This window comes from Pelodiscus sinensis, chromosome 16, assembly GCF_049634645.1.
Source record: "Pelodiscus sinensis isolate JC-2024 chromosome 16, ASM4963464v1, whole genome shotgun sequence".
Taxonomy (NCBI): Eukaryota; Metazoa; Chordata; order Testudines; family Trionychidae; genus Pelodiscus; species Pelodiscus sinensis.
In genome coordinates this window covers 22,530,411-22,546,042 of record NC_134726.1, presented here as the reverse complement: position 1 = coordinate 22,546,042, position 15,632 = coordinate 22,530,411, and the positions used below count along the sequence as shown (strand labels likewise).

At 43.1% G+C, this 15,632-nt stretch overlaps 1 protein-coding gene across 7 annotated transcripts in view; it reads right to left on the bottom strand.

Annotated features, from left to right (window-relative positions):
* The window catches only part of VWA3A (von Willebrand factor A domain containing 3A), a 75,282-nt gene that overhangs the window by 29,954 nt on the left and 29,696 nt on the right, over positions 1-15,632 (bottom strand). For all 7 annotated transcript variants that reach the window (XR_012896157.1, XM_025185042.2, XM_025185041.2 and 4 more), the window contains 3 exons: positions 13,527-13,607; positions 2,233-2,327; positions 909-1,028 (listed from right to left, as the gene is read on the bottom strand). Coding sequence is in view for 6 of the 7 variants with exons in the window: in XM_025185042.2 (XP_025040827.2) it covers positions 909-1,028; positions 2,233-2,327; positions 13,527-13,607 (296 nt within the window). In the remaining variant the exon portion in view is untranslated. The remainder of the gene's footprint in view (positions 1-908; positions 1,029-2,232; positions 2,328-13,526; positions 13,608-15,632) is intronic.

Below are 15,632 nucleotides of genomic sequence, written 5' to 3'. Positions count from 1 at the left end.
GTTTTTTCATGTCATTTTTTCTACAGTAAAAGCTCTGTTAACTGGCCTGTTGAGGGTATGGGGCGTGCCAGTTAATTGAATATTTTGGTTAACAGAGTTATACTTTACCAATGGAATACCAATTTTCAAATTATTAGAATACAATAAGATGAGTAAAGTATAAAATAGTACATAAATACTCACCAATCCAGTGCTAATACTGAATTGCAGTGGTTGGTTTCTTATATACTTAAGGGTATATAAAGTTTTCTATAGAATAGGTTATCTTATGACATTACATATTACTATGTAAAAATACACTTAACACTAAAACTATGCTGAACATAATACAATCTTTCTTTGACACAGAAGGCACTTCAGGATCATCATAATCAACATCAATTATCATTGTAGATGTAGAAAGTGCAGGGGATTGGGCTGAATCTGTAATGACACTATGACATACCTTGGAAGCTGCTTTTTTGAATAAATCCCTTATTTCAGCTTCCATACCTGTCTTTTGCCTCTTTTGCATAAAAGTAGAGTACAGCATGAAGATTTGTATTGGGAGATATTAGAAATGCTTGTTAAGTGAGCTTTCTGATTAAGTGACGAGGAGTCCGGTGGCATCTTATGACTAACAGATTTATTGGAGCATAAGCTTTCGTGGGCAAAGACCCACTTCGTCAGATGCATTTGACGAAGTGGGTCTTTGCCCATGAAAGCTTATGCTCCAATAAATCTGTTAGTCTATGAGGTGCCACAGGACTCCTTGTTGCTTTTGCAGATCCAGACTAACACGGCTACCACTCTGATGCTTTCTGATTAAGTGAGTGCCGGATAACAGAGCTTTGCTACCCAGTTTACTGCTTGCCTACAGTGTGGGAAAAGCAATTGTTTAAAGAAAAATATTTTTATCATCTACTTACGCTATAATATTGAAGAAATCCTTGTTTGACATTTGTTCTTCAAGTAAAAGTCGCAAGGAATGTTGTATATGAATGATGTATAACGAATTTGTTATTGAAATATCAACAAGTATAACAACTCTACAGAAGGAATACATGCCTTAATTAAAAAAAGACTCAAATAACAGACACTATTTCAGTCTCTCTCTAGATATTTTAATTTCTACTTATTTAATTAGTAGGGGGCTGCACCCCCTGCTCACTAGGCTCGCCAACCCATGTCTCACAGGGAGTAGGCAACCCCAGCTCTCCCCGTTAGCAGTGGGGAAGGCCGGGCTGTGGCCATGGCAGTCTGGGCCCCTTCCCTCCACGCTCTGAGCTGTGCCAGCCTGGGTCCCTTCTCTCTCCCTCCCCACCCTTGCCCTTGCTATTCCCCCCCCCCTCCACCATACCAGCCCGGGTCCCTTCTGCCATCCCTTCTGCGCCAGCTCTGGCCCTTTCTCTCTCCCCCCTGACCAGTCACCCTGCCATGGCCTAATCCTAGTTCCACCCTCCTGGCCAAGGCCTTACTAGGCCTGGCTCTCTCCCCCCTGCCTCAAGGGGATTGGGCTGGGCTCAAGCCATGCTCAGTGAGGCCCGGCCCTGTACCCCCAGCCTTCGGTGGGTTGGGCCGGGCCAAAGCCACACAAAGCCAAGCCTGACCCTCTCTCCCCTGGCTTTCCACCCCTCCCCACTTCGAGCACTGGGGAGGGAGAAAGGGGAGAGTCTGTGTGGCTTCCCCCCCACCCGAGCACTGGGGAGGAGGGGAAGGGCCACTCCCTACCACCTGGAGCTGCAGGGAAGGGTGGGCCTGCCTCTGCTCTCCCCTTCCCAGTGTCCAGGGGAAAGCAGGGTTGGCCTGGCTGGGACCCGGCCCCTCTTGGCGAGGTCTCCCAAGAGCTCTAGGGGGTGGAGCCATGTGGCCATCTCTGGAGCTCTGGGGATACCTTGCTGGAAGGGACTGGGTCTATTTACGTGGGATTTAAGACAGAAAATTTCCCACGGGGTCACTTCCTAGATACCTCAAATTTAAATGTGTATTTTAATGTTCTCACTGAAACTGTGGTTTCTTTTCTAGAACATTTGAATTTCAGTGTCTCTATGGTGCACTGAACACTTCATCATCAATAATAAAAAGATATGCTGTACAGTAAAATTTCAGTTTTCAAAAATGGATACTTAAATTGCATGCACAAATCACATATCTGCAAATTATACATTTAGGCATGTACATTTTCTGTACTGTTTCAATGTCTGTTTACAGAACTCTACTGCGACATGGACCCATGATGCCCAATACTAATACCTCTGTTCACAAACAGTTCCCCATATTCTTCTGCTTGCAACAGAAAGCCAGTCTATTCGCCTCTCATACATTCTCACCATTTTATCAAGTTGTTTCTGTGAACAAAATATAGACAACTGATAAGTGATGATGAAAATAATCTAAATTAATATGCTTCCCTTTGAGAATAAATTTGTATTTCCAAACATTTATTGGCCTAAAAGTAGGGTAACTGACTGAATAAAAAATATACACATAAAAAAATTCAAGTATTTAAACGGATGGAAATGGTCAGTTATGGTTAAGTAGATAAAGTTTCCAATACTCTTACAGCTCATGCGTTCTGTTAAAATATCTGAAAATAAGACCCACAGAAAATGATGAAGAAACTAAAAAGGGCTCCCTGGTTCTCTCACTAGCCACAGGAATGTCAAATGATAGAATAGCTTGCTCATAATTGCCCTCTGTGTAGCTCCATCATCTTTAAATCTTCATTAGAAATGAAGCTGTTTCACGGTGTATAAAATACTTGATTAATCATAGGGAGGAGCACTGAAAATATAACTTGGCATTTAGGACACTCACTTGGGAGGCAGAACACCCATGTTCAAGTTCCTGTTCCAATAACTATTTAACTATTTAAAAACAGTTGCAAAGCTCCACACATTCAGCTGGGGAAACAAGCCAATAAGTATCTCTCAGTGGTGGCATTACAGGAGTCAGAGGGGAGTGAGAAACAGGAGGTGCACCAAACAGACAGACAAAGTGCAGCACAACTGTTACTGGAGCCATGGACAGAAAAAGATGTCATACCCAACCTTAGCATTGACAGCCACATATCAGCCAACACATCCCAGGGAAGCTGGCAGGAAATACAGACGGTACAAGTACACATGTAGCAAGTTTGCACAATGATCTACAGCAAGTAGACACACAGTCATTTCTTTCAGCACCTCAGAGACCACTGGACATTCTTCACCCTCAAATCAGCGCTTCTTGCCATTCTCCTTGGATGTATACTGTTAGGCAGCCATTCCCGGGGGTGGGCACTGAAGGGGCCAGCACCCTACGAAGGCAATGACAGACAACTAGAGTACCCAGTTCATATCTTATCAGGAGGTTTCAATACTCACTGTTCCAAAACTAACAGAAAACTGGGAATGGGGAGCTGCATTTGCTAGAATCAGTACAAGCACTTATCCTGCAGTAAGGGGTCTGCCCAACCATCTTACCTGTTTCTAGGGATGTTAAAGGTTAAATGTTTAACTGGTTACCATCTTACCATAATGCTTACTGGGTAACTGGTTAACCTGAGGGCCTGGCCTGTGGAAGAAGCCCCCTGCCCTTGGCTGCCTGGCCGACAGGACCTCAACAACCACAGGTGCAGGGCCAGAGCAGCCCCCAGCTTTCTGGGTTGAAGCAGCCCCCCACCCGTGACCAATGATTAACCAGTTAACCAGGGGCTGGCAACCTTTCAGAAGTGGCATGCCAAGATTTAACTTATTCACTTCTATATATGGATCTGCGTGCCAGGGGGAGAAGGGAGCAGGAGCGGGCGGGGTATGGTGACCATATTTTCTGAACCAGCTGCAGGTAGGGAGAATGGTTTAATTTAAATTATTAAACGGATTACATGTTTTAACTTTCTCATGATTGTTTTTCAAACGTCATTTTAAATACTGTAAAGTAAAATATTAATTTATGTCCAAAACAAAAGGTTTCAATGTTTTCTTTATTTATGGCATGGATGGGGAACCTTTTTTGGGTTGGGGGCCACTGTCCAGTGTTCCCTCTAAGGTGCATGGCTGTATGGGCGCGCACCAAGAATTTAAAGCTCGCTCACCTTCTTAGCTGAACTGTGCAGTAACGGCTCAGCTGCTCCGGGGTGGGGCTGCATAGTTGGTGTCTGCCCCACCCCAGAGGCAACAGGACAGCAACCTTGTGGCCCTAGTTTCAGCCCTTCCCCAGGGCTGGAGCCAGCTGAGACCAGAGCCGCAGGCTGCGTGGCTGCTCAGGTGGCCCTGGCTGGGACAGTGTGGGATCACCTCCTGAAAAACTGTCCTGGTTTTCCTCAACCTCATCTTCTGGGTAAGTCAGGAGGTGGGCAAGGTCTAGGCTGGCACGCTCCTTCTACAGCAGATGGAGGGATGTAGTGCCAGCCACAAGGCTGAGAGACCCAGGGGGTCTTGGTTACATGGGTGGGGCTCTGGAGACAGGGGGAGTGTCTAGTTGTCCCATCGGGTTGCACACGGCCAGCACTGCACCCCCATTTGAACTGTGACATGCTCAGGGCATGGAGGCTTCCTGGAGGGTGAGTAATGCTGGTGCTGCCTGGGCTGTTGCTTCTCACACTGCCTTCTAGCAGGTGAACCCCTGTATCCCCACACAGAGGGGCTGTTAACACTCATCTGTTTTTAAATAAGCTTCTAGGTTACTTCTGGCTTACCCTGATGTGAATCATACATCTTTCCATTTTGGGGGTACAACATTATTAGTAAATGCAGGTTAATATGAGAGTTGGGCTACAGGGTGATAGAGACCTTAGAAGAAAAGTACTCCACATAGAGGTTTCCAAATAACCACTATTGACTTGATCCTGGTTATGAAGTTAAGAACTTTTTTTTAAAATCTCTATGCTGCTTGTGTTCATCTAGGGTATGTCTAGACTACATCCCTCTGTTGTCAGAGGGATGTAAATTAGACATACCGACATTGCAAATGAAGCAAGGATTTAAATATCTGCTGCTTCATTTGAATAAAAATGGCAGTCGCATTTTGCCGAGTCAGCACTTTGTCGGCAAAAAGCAGCTGTCAAGACGGGGATCAGGCGACAAAGAAAGCCTTTGTCGACCGATCCCTTATGCCTACGTCGTGTGTGTGTGTGTGTGTGTGTGTGTGTGTGTGTTTTCTAGCGGGGGAAAGGGAAATGGCAATGCATGGAGCCAAGGGGGGCTAGTGTTTCCCACCTGCTAGATTGGGCAGGGCGGCTTGCATGCCAGTGAAAATCACCTTGCATGCCACTTGTGGCAGGTTGTTGACCCCTGGGTTAAACAAACTGTTTAACTCTTTTGGGCAGTTTTTACATCTCTACCTGTTTCTAGAGCTCTGCACGGATACAAAATTTGTATCTGCATCCAATCTGCAAAATAGGCCACAGATATTATATCTACAGATATAAAGAGGATATTCATAGATTTGAAGGAGGCTTGTCTGTTTCCAGGCTAAGTCTCCTGCATCATCCATAAGCCAGGGAGCAAGAACCAGTAGAGTAAATTCTGGTATTCAGTGGATTATTAAAATACCAACAAGACTTAATCTACTTCTAAATGTCAAGAGCACATTTCTCTAAGGTTTAAATGGAAACAAATACTTGAAAGGCATTCTGCACGTTTTTGAGCACAGCAGTCATATGCTGCATTCCAGATTGTATTCAGCATACAGATTCTTTACTATAGTGGACACTAAAAAAGGGTAAGCACTTATCCCATGCTCAGGGCTTGACAAATAATACAATCTACTCACCCGTGGCGAGTAGATTGTAACCCAGAAGAGCCGGGTTCGGGCGATCTTCACATGTACAGATCGCTGGACAGTGTGGCTGGTGAGCGGGGCTCACTGCCAGGGCCGGACGGAGGCATGGGTGAGCCGGGAAGCTGCCCAGGGCGCCAACCGATGAGGGGCGCCTGATGGCAGCTGTAAGGGGTGTGCGGCATTCCTTACAGCTGCCATCAAGAGCCGTGCGCCTGACTCCTGCAGCGCCGGCTAGCAGCGCCCTTCCCCCTACGGCTGCGGGGCCCTGCATGGCCCAGCGCTGGCCAGGCCAGGCTGGGCAGCGCATGTGCCGTGTGCTTCGGGGGCGGGCCCCGGGCTGCGTACTAGCGGCCATGGCCGGCGTGCACTCTGGGGGGGTGGGCCCGCGCATGCGCCCTGTGCCCGGGGGGGTGGCACCACGCACCCAAGCCCAGGGCGCCAAAAGGGCTCAGGCCAGCCCTGCTCGCCATGGTTTGGCGAACCCTGCCCATGCTATTCCAGATGCTATACACAAAGCTGTCTGAAGAATACTATCAGGCATAACATACTGGGCAAAATGAGAGCATCACTGATGATGAGCTATAGATCACAAAGTTAGTTTCACCATACTCTCATAAGGCTGATTCACAACAGTAGGAGCGGATGTACTTGGCTGGCTGTAGGACACATTCATCCTTTCCTGTGACAGCTGTTTGTAATCCTATGGGGGCAATGAGAGGATCAATACAGGAAAGATATGTGTAGACATCACAGAATCTAAGCCATCACACCTATCCAAACTCATTACTGTCTTTTATTGCAGCTATCAAATGCAGGGAAACTCATCTGTAACAGGTCATTTGGGAGACAGAGTCAGTGTTCCTTCTAATATTTTCCATCCATGAGTGGAGTGAGTTTTTTCTTGTGCACCAATATTGAGGTCTTGTACACTTGTTCGGATGTGTGCCACTGTTGCACCCACCAGTTATTAACAAATATCATATATATTTTAAATATTATGGAAGAAAAAATACTAAAACAGCCATTTCCCAGTCACAAAGATTAAAAAGAGCTGTTAAATCAGAACTTTCACCCACATATCCTTATTATTATGGCTGATCCTACGTGCCAATGTACTATATCATGCCATCAGTTACAAATAAGGTAAAAAGACATCAGCCCCCTACTCCCACATACTTGCAAAGTTTGAACAAGCTGTTTTTCTTAAAGACCTGTGCTGCGCTGCTACACACCAGTAATAAATGGAGGCAGGAATGGTTTCCTTGGCAAAGAGCAAATGCTCCCATTCTCAAGGTTAGCAGAACCTGGCCTGCCACAAATGAACTATTAATAGTACTTTGCAATGGCTAGAGAGATGATGGCTGCTGGAGTTGGAGCTGGGGCTGCAGTGCGGCTGCTCCAGGGCCCAGGCCGTAGTGCATAACAACTACTTATTGACTACCCCTACACCAAACACAACATGGAAGGCCTTACAGTCATTCTGACAGAAATGGGTGCTTCCTAACAAATGAACCTGAAAATAATGAATTGTGATGGTTGCAGCAGATACAAGAACAATCCCATTTAAATTGTTTAAATATAAAAAATGTTACATCAGATAGCTGAAACACAGAAGGAAAAGATGGAACTACACATGGCTAAAATATAGCAATTATCAAAGCCCAGGCCAAAAGAGATCTCATCTGGAAAAAAAACCCACCTTGGTCAAAGCTTAAATATAAAAATGAATAGCAGTTTAGAAATGTAAGCAACTTAAATGAATAATTTGTTCATAACTTGCAATTTATACGCACCCTCCCCCCCAAGCTCTTTGAAAATCTAAAATAATTTTTTTTAAAAAGGTCAAAACTTCAGCTAGTAAAAGCCAAGAAAGTTAAAAATATTTAGTCTCTCACAATAAACATAGCAAGGGACCTCACATTTTTCAAAAAAACACTTAAAAAAATTATATATATAAAATAAAATAGCTTTTTAAAAATTTTGCTAAAAATCCATTCAAATATTTTATTCAAGGTTGCAAAACTAATAGCTACAGTTTATCTGGTAGTGAGCATCTATTGACAGCCTTAACTTTGTTAGTTAACTCTTCAAGCGTCTGGATGCTTTCACAAAGTTTAACTTTTTTTTTTAACATTAAGTGATTAATATTAAACATAAAATAAGTGAAAATAAAAAGAGAAAACCAAAATAAACACCCTCAATATCTTTGTCAATAATAAAGCAACTAAAACAATAAAATGACCATTAAAATAAAAATTTAAAAATAATTATAGGCATTCCTATAAAATAAAATACATTTTTATATTTGTACTTAAAATATTTTAAATGCTCAAAAAAGGCCACCAGCTGGCTGGTTTAAAAATAAAAAACAACCTAGTGCATGCGTGCGTGCACGCACGCACACACAAACACCCCCAATATAAAACAATAAAGTCCAGCTATTAAACTTCTATTCAAAATAGGGATGTGAACAGTTAACCTCACCTTTATTGAGTGATGCTTACCACTTACGGTTAACCACAGGGCTGCTCCAGCTCTGTGGGACCTGGCACGCCACAAGCAGGATCAGCCCTCATTAGAGAAGCCACTGCCCGTCATGCAGCTCTGGCCTCAGACAGGGCCACTGGAGCAGCCACCAGAGCACCCATACTACCGTGTGGCTGCAGCTCTGGCCCTTGGCCGGGCTGCAGGAGCAGGGGCCGCCGGACCAGCCGCTGGTCACCTGTGACACGGTTCTGGCCCTGGCTGGGGCTGCCGGAGCAGTCACTGGCTGCCATGTGGCCTGCAGCTCCAGCCCTGGTTAAAGGGCTGAAGCTAGGGTCAGAGCTGCATGGTGGCTGCCCTGCTGCTCATGGGGCAGGGTGGGCAGCCACCCACTATGTGGCCCTGTCCCAGGAGCAACTAAGCAGCCCCTGCTCGGCTCTCCTGAGGAGGTGGGCAGGCCTCAAATTTTGGTGCACATCTGTACAGGCGCACACCTTACAGGGAACGCTGGACATAGTTATCCCTTAAAGGTTCAGAGTTACTCACCAATGCAGATGGTCCAAAATCTTCGGAGAGCTTTGCTCTCTTTCACACTGGAAATTTGAGACCTTTAAGTAAGGATTTTGTTGTGGTGACATAAGAACATAAAAACAGCCATACCGGATCAGACCTAAGGTCCATCTAGCTCAGTATCCTGTTTTCTGATAGTGGCCAATGCCAGATGCCCCAGAGGGAGTGAACAGAACAGGGAATTATCAAGCAATCCCTCTCCCATCACCCATTCCTAGCCTCTGACAGAGGCTAGAGACACCATTCCTACCATCCTGGCTAATAGACATTGATAAATTTATTTAGTTCTTTCTTGAGCCTTGTTAAAGTTCTGGTCTTTACAACATCCTCTGGCAAGGAGTTCCACAGGCCAACTGTGCACTGTGGGAGGAAAAACTTCCTTTTGTTTTTTTAAACCTGCTACCTATTAATTTGGTGACTCCGCCCTAGTTCTTATGTTATGGAAACAAGTAAATACATTTTCCTTATTCACTTTTTACATACCAGTCATGATTTTATAGTCCTGTATCATATCCCCCCTTAGTCTCCTCGGCTGTATCTACATTGGCACCGCTTTCCGGAAAAGGGATGCCAATGTAGACTTTGGAATAGGCAAATCCGTGGGGGATTTAAATATCCCCCACAGCATTTGCATTAACATGGCTGCCGCTTTTTTCTGGCTTGGGGAAAAGCCGGAGAAAAGCGCCAGTCTAGACGTTATTCTCCGGAAAATAAAGCCTTTTCTGGAGGATTTCTTATTCCTACTTTCAAGTTATTCTCCGGAACTAAAGCCTTTTCCGGAGGATTTCTTATTCCTACTTTCAAGTAGCAATAAGAAATCCTCCGGAAAAGACTTTATTTTCTGGAGAATAACGTCTAGACTGGCGCTTTTTTCCAGCTTTTCCCCAAGCCGGAAAAAAGCAGCAGCCATGTTAATGCAAATGCCGCGGGGGATATTTAAATCCCCCGCGGATTTGCCTATTCCAACGTGCTACATTAGCATCCCTTTTCCGGAAGGGATGCCAGTGTAGACACAGCCCTCTTGTTTAAGCTGAAAAGTCCCAGTCTTTTTAATCTCTCTTCATATGGGACCAGTTCCAAACGTCTAATAATTTTTGTTGCCCTTTTCTGAACCTTTTCCAATGCCGATATGTCTTTTTTGAGATGAGGCAACCACATCTATACGCAGTATTCAAGATGTGGGCATACCTGATTTTATATAGGGGCAATAAGATGTTCTCTGTCTTATTCTCTAACCCTTTTTAAATGATTCCTAACATTCTATTTGCTTTTTTGACTGCTACAGCACAGTAGGTGGATGTTTTCAGAGAACTATCCACAATGACTCCAGATTGCTCTCTTGAGTAGTTATAGTTAAATTAATCCCCATCATGTTATATTTATAGTTTGGATTATTTTTTCCAATGTGCATTACTTTACATTTATCAACATTAAATTTCATTTGCTTTTTTGTTGCCCAATCACTTAGTTTGGTGAGATCTTTTTGAAGCTCTTCATAGTCTGCTTTGGTCTTAACTATCTTGAGCAGTTTAGTATCATTTGCAAATTTTGTCACCTCACTGTTTACCCCGTTTTTCAGATCATTTATAAATAGGTTGAATAGGATGGGTCCCAGTATGGACCCTTGGGGGACACCACAAGATACCCCTCTCCATTTTAAATCTTACCATTTATTCCTACCCTTTTGTTTCTTGTCTTTTAACCAGTTTTCAATCCAGGAGAGGACCTTCCCTCTTATCTCACGACAACTAACTTTACTTAAGAGCCTTTGATGAGAGACCTTGTCCAAGGCCTTCTGGAAATCCTCTGTCTACTGGATCCCCCTTGTCCACATGTTTGTTGACCCCTCCCGGCCCTTAAGAACTCTAGTAGATTAGTAAGGCATGATTTCCCATTACAGAAACCATGTTGACTTTTCCTCAACAAATTATGTTTATCCATGTGTCTAACAATTTTATCCTTTACTATAGTTTCAACTAATTTCCTCGGTACTGATGTTAGACCTACTGGTCTGTAATTGCCAGGATCACCTCTAGAGCCACTGACAGAGGAAATTCTTAAGCTTCCTACCTCCTCACAACGCTAATGGTGACACTATTAACTAGCTTACTTTCAGGCTGTTTGAATTTAGCCAACAGCCTGTCTGAGAATCTCACTTTATCCATGTAGGTATTAGAGTCCCATCCTTGTCTCACAGATATTATGCAATCCACAGCAGGCAGCAATAACTGTGGGGAAGGCCACCAAGATCTACATAACTATCAAGAAACATCCATTTTATTTACTTGCAGGCTGGTGGTTGGGAGGGCATAGAATGGGGACATGCATAGTCTACTCTCTGAATAGTTAAGGATGCCTATGTTGTTGAATCCATCTTATTTCCTGCATATTGCTCTACCTTACTGCCCTGTATAGCAGAGCACATTTTATTGCCTTGAGTATCTCATGATGAATGCTTCCACTGTTGATTTTCCAGTGCCAAACTGATTCTTTACAGGCTGACAACACTATAGGGCTGAAAATTTCCATATGATGACTGCCATTCATTTCTGTTGGAAGGACAACTTTCATCTTGGTATTCTGTGCAGCAAGACTCGAATGAGCTCAGCACATAACTGCAGGGATGTGGAGTTCTGCCTCTAAAAGTTCTGGTGTCCAGGGCAGATTGACCAAGAATGGCCATACTAGGGTAGATCAAAGATCCATCTACCGCAGTATCCCGTCTTTCAACAACTAACAATGCCAGGTGCCCCAGAGGGAATGAACATATGTACAATTCATGGTACTGTGTAATTCAGGTTTTAGAATGCCCTGACATCTACACTAGAAAGTTTGAACAGGAAAAGTTTTGCCAACTCAGTTCCACTAATTATTTCAACAGAACGTGTTCACCCCATTGTTTGTGCTAGTCCATCATGTCTGACATGAAGTTATACCAGCAAAAGATATGTTGTACTGTGGATAAGTATTCTATATCACAATGGACTGTGCAGGACACCATTCTACACCTAATGGACTTTCCTCTGCACATTCAAACTAGAACGTGGGTAATGGCTTTTGCTGTGACTAAGCAACATATGGACATATGACTTGCTCATGTGACTTCAAACCCCATCTTGTTCCCTGTAATTTTCCACTAGTTGCGCTGAGGGTTCTGTTTGACACAATGGATTTCCCTGGATATATCTCCATTTTGCCTCTTTCCTTCTCAAAACTCTGGACTACGGACTTAGGCTAATGCAGGGGTGGGCAATAATTTTTGCATGGTGGCCACTTAATGAATTTTTGTACATGGTTATGGGCCAGCTCGTTCCACTACCCTTCCCCAGATATATGGCTGGTCCTTTGGGATCAGAAGAACCTTTTATCTGATGACTGATTGTAAAGAATCACTTATCTCTGAATCCAGTGTTTTTGGGGTGATACAAAAAATTGGAATGCTTTGGGAAAATACTTTTATGACTTTTTGTTAGCCAGTGTGGTGAGACAGAAGTTCACTTTTGTGGCTGGCTTTGTATACCTTATGGAAGAATAATCAATAGCAATTTCTGGTATATTTGCCCTATTTCTCAGCAGTGTGACCTGAACTTGGTGTTCTCAGTTGTAACACATGAAAGCATGCTTACACCTTGTAATTAAGGAATGAAATTATAGGAGAGGGTTGTGTTAGTGAGAGTTTGGGAGTTACTACACTTTAACACTGTACAATGTGTGTGTTTATAAGACACACAGAACAACAGAATAGGATGAAATAATTACTATGTGTTCACAATAACTTGCTGCTGGACCATAGAATATGTTTGGCACTAGTCCAGCAGTGTTTCTCACAGACCTGTTCCCCTTGCTTAGAATCCTTCATTGTTAGATGAATCTGTTCATATATCTGCAGGTTACTGGGTCCTGTATGCTGCATATATACATTCAATAAGAGCTGTCAGCATCTCATCTTGTAATCAATTGTGCCTGTGAACCCTCTCTGTTGCTGGGCTCTCCTCAAAGCAGATAATGACTGAGGCTGCATTTTTCCACTGTCAGTTTCACTGGTGATAGGGAACCAGTAAAAGAAAAGCATTGATTTGTGCATTCATTTATTATCACAGGCATCAGAGTGTTTACATTTTCAGCACTTCCATCACTGAGGAGAGGAGTACCCTAAGGGCAACTATCCCACAATGCAGCTCTTGTGGTGTTGCAGGGCATCCTGGGTTGCTGCATAGCCCCTCTCCCTAAATAGTAGCTCAGAATTACTGCCTGAAGGGGAGCAGGCATTATCACCTGACCAGATGATAAGTGAGCACTTGTCAAGAAAAAAGGAAAGAGAATTTCAAACTTCCCAGTGCTTTGGAGGGATAGGACCGGACATCTGTTTACCTGGCATGAAAGCAGCAGAGGTGCTGGTTACAGTGGTCACCTAGACACTGTGGGACATCCTAAAGAGGCTAAAAGCTTTATAAATAGTTGGAGAGTGCCTTCACTTGCACATCACTGCAAAAGCATCACAGGTAAGAGCTGTACACCTCTTGAGGAGATGGTTTTCTTTTTGGGATGAAACTTCTGAATTTCACTGCAAAAACTCATTGGTAAGTGTAGACACTGCCAAATGGTTTGTATGCAAAAAAGGAACTTTTTCTGCTTTAAATGGCAAGTGTAGACAATAACCTTTGTTGGAATAATTAGGTGTGCATGTAGTCCTGGATAGCAGGACCAAGCAAACAAATACAATAACTCACCTGATAGTCATATAATATTGGTGGATCCACATGAACGTTTTTCACAGTCCCATCATGCCATTCAAACTGCATCATTGCTTTCTGAAAGGATGAGAAAACACTCATCTGTTTAAAGTGACATTTACATAATGTCTATGGAAAGAATGTCATGTTTAATGAAGAAAAATACACAGAGTATAGTTAATGACATTATGTGCCTGGCTTAAATCCATAAATATAAGAAAACACTAAGTCTGTGGAGTTTCACCTGCTTACAACAGATTTTAATTTGATTCTGTGAACATAAGAGGCAGAACACAGAAGGATATTTAAAGTTGTACTGATTTCAAATAAATGCTACTATTTCATATAAAAAAAGCTATCAGACTTCTTTGGACTGGAAGTTCTATATAAGACAAAACTTTCTGAGAAGGTCACACAATGAGGCATTATACTTGAAAAAAATATTTATTTGGGGTCAATGCTGCAAAGTACTCCTGTAAGAGTATACAACTCCAATGAAGTGCAAGCTGCATTGGCTTATGTTTTGGGCTTTCATCTTACCACACAAGCAAGCTAAATCTCACAAGGCCAGTACAGAGAGTTATTTAGAGTCATACAACTAGGAATAGTGTTATCTGTGCCAGCAATGCTACATAATTGAAAACAAATACTTTAACGTATTTTTCCATCAGTGTACAATGACTTCAGATAATATGAACATTGCAGAGAGATTTGGATATGTATTCTGACTATATTCATGCAAGGAGACAATCCCTTTCACCTCCCCACAAAAAAGCTAAGCCAATCAACCAATTCTCTCCCCCCCCCCCCACACACACACTCCAAAAAACAATAAACCCCTAAAATCATTTTGGAGAATTAGTTTTACAGTGTCATCCAAGTGTAAAAACAATACAAAAAATTAGTTCAACTGAAGCTCCAGAGCTAATAGCCCCTTACTGAAAATGCCCTATCTCTATCCTCAATCGACTCCTGTAATCAGGAAGCTAACAGACAATGACAAGGAGGTTTACAGAATATGGGAGAATGAAAAAGTAACTAGTGCACCCCTCTCATATGCAAGTAAACTACCTTTGGCGCTCAGACAGCACAGTAGAAATGCTACAAGCTGGGAAGGATTGCAAACATTCAAAATGACCCTGAGAAATTGGAAAATTGGTTTGAATGAAGATAAAATTCAATAAAGACAAGCAAAAAAGTACTTCACATACGAAGAAAAAATTAGATGCAAAACTGCAAAATAGAGAGTAACTGGCTTGATAGTAGTACTGCTCAAAAAGTTCTGGAGGTGGATCACAAGCTGAATGAGAGTCAACAATGTGATGCAGTTGTGAAAGAAGCTAATATTATACTTAGGTATATTAGCAGGAGAGTCATAAAATCATCAGCTGTAGCTGGTATTATAGGATTAACTGCCACATGTGGGGAGGACAAAGAAATTGTCAAATATGCAAATACACGTTCATACAGATTATGATGATCTGTCCATCCTATTTGGATTCACAAAGACCATGCTGTTGAGGTTCTTGCATTGACCTGGGAGGCTCAGCTACAGGACGCCAACTATTGCTAGATGAAGTGCGGGAGTGTACTAAAAAAATATGAGCCTAAATTTTTTCTTGCTACAAGTTAAGGCAATTAGGTGTGATATGTGGTGTACTTTGTGCCTACATAGTGTGAGGAACCTAGAACAACATGTTAACATATCTGGAGATAGAGCGGGAATTTTCTGCACATCTCCATGAAGCTCTCAGATAGGAACTCTGATCCTTCTCACAAGGTTTCTGGGGAGACCAGCCTCCATGATAGGACACCTTCTCATGCCAAGGCAACAATAAGTGGTCTGGTGGCACTGTAGCACACAGCAATGCAGCATAAGGCCCAGGTTTATGGCCACATTCACTCAGCATCAGCTCCCTATCACTCTGTCTGATTTGGAAAAGTCTGATATCTTGCATGGCAACCTGGATGAAAGAAGAGGAGAAGCTATTAGCAGCTGCCTCTGCTGCTACCATGGCTTCAACCTCTGGCACCTCCTCCCTCCCTTCTGCCCTCTTGCCTGCAGGCTTCTGGGAAAATAGCACAGTAGCGCTCTCCTGAGAA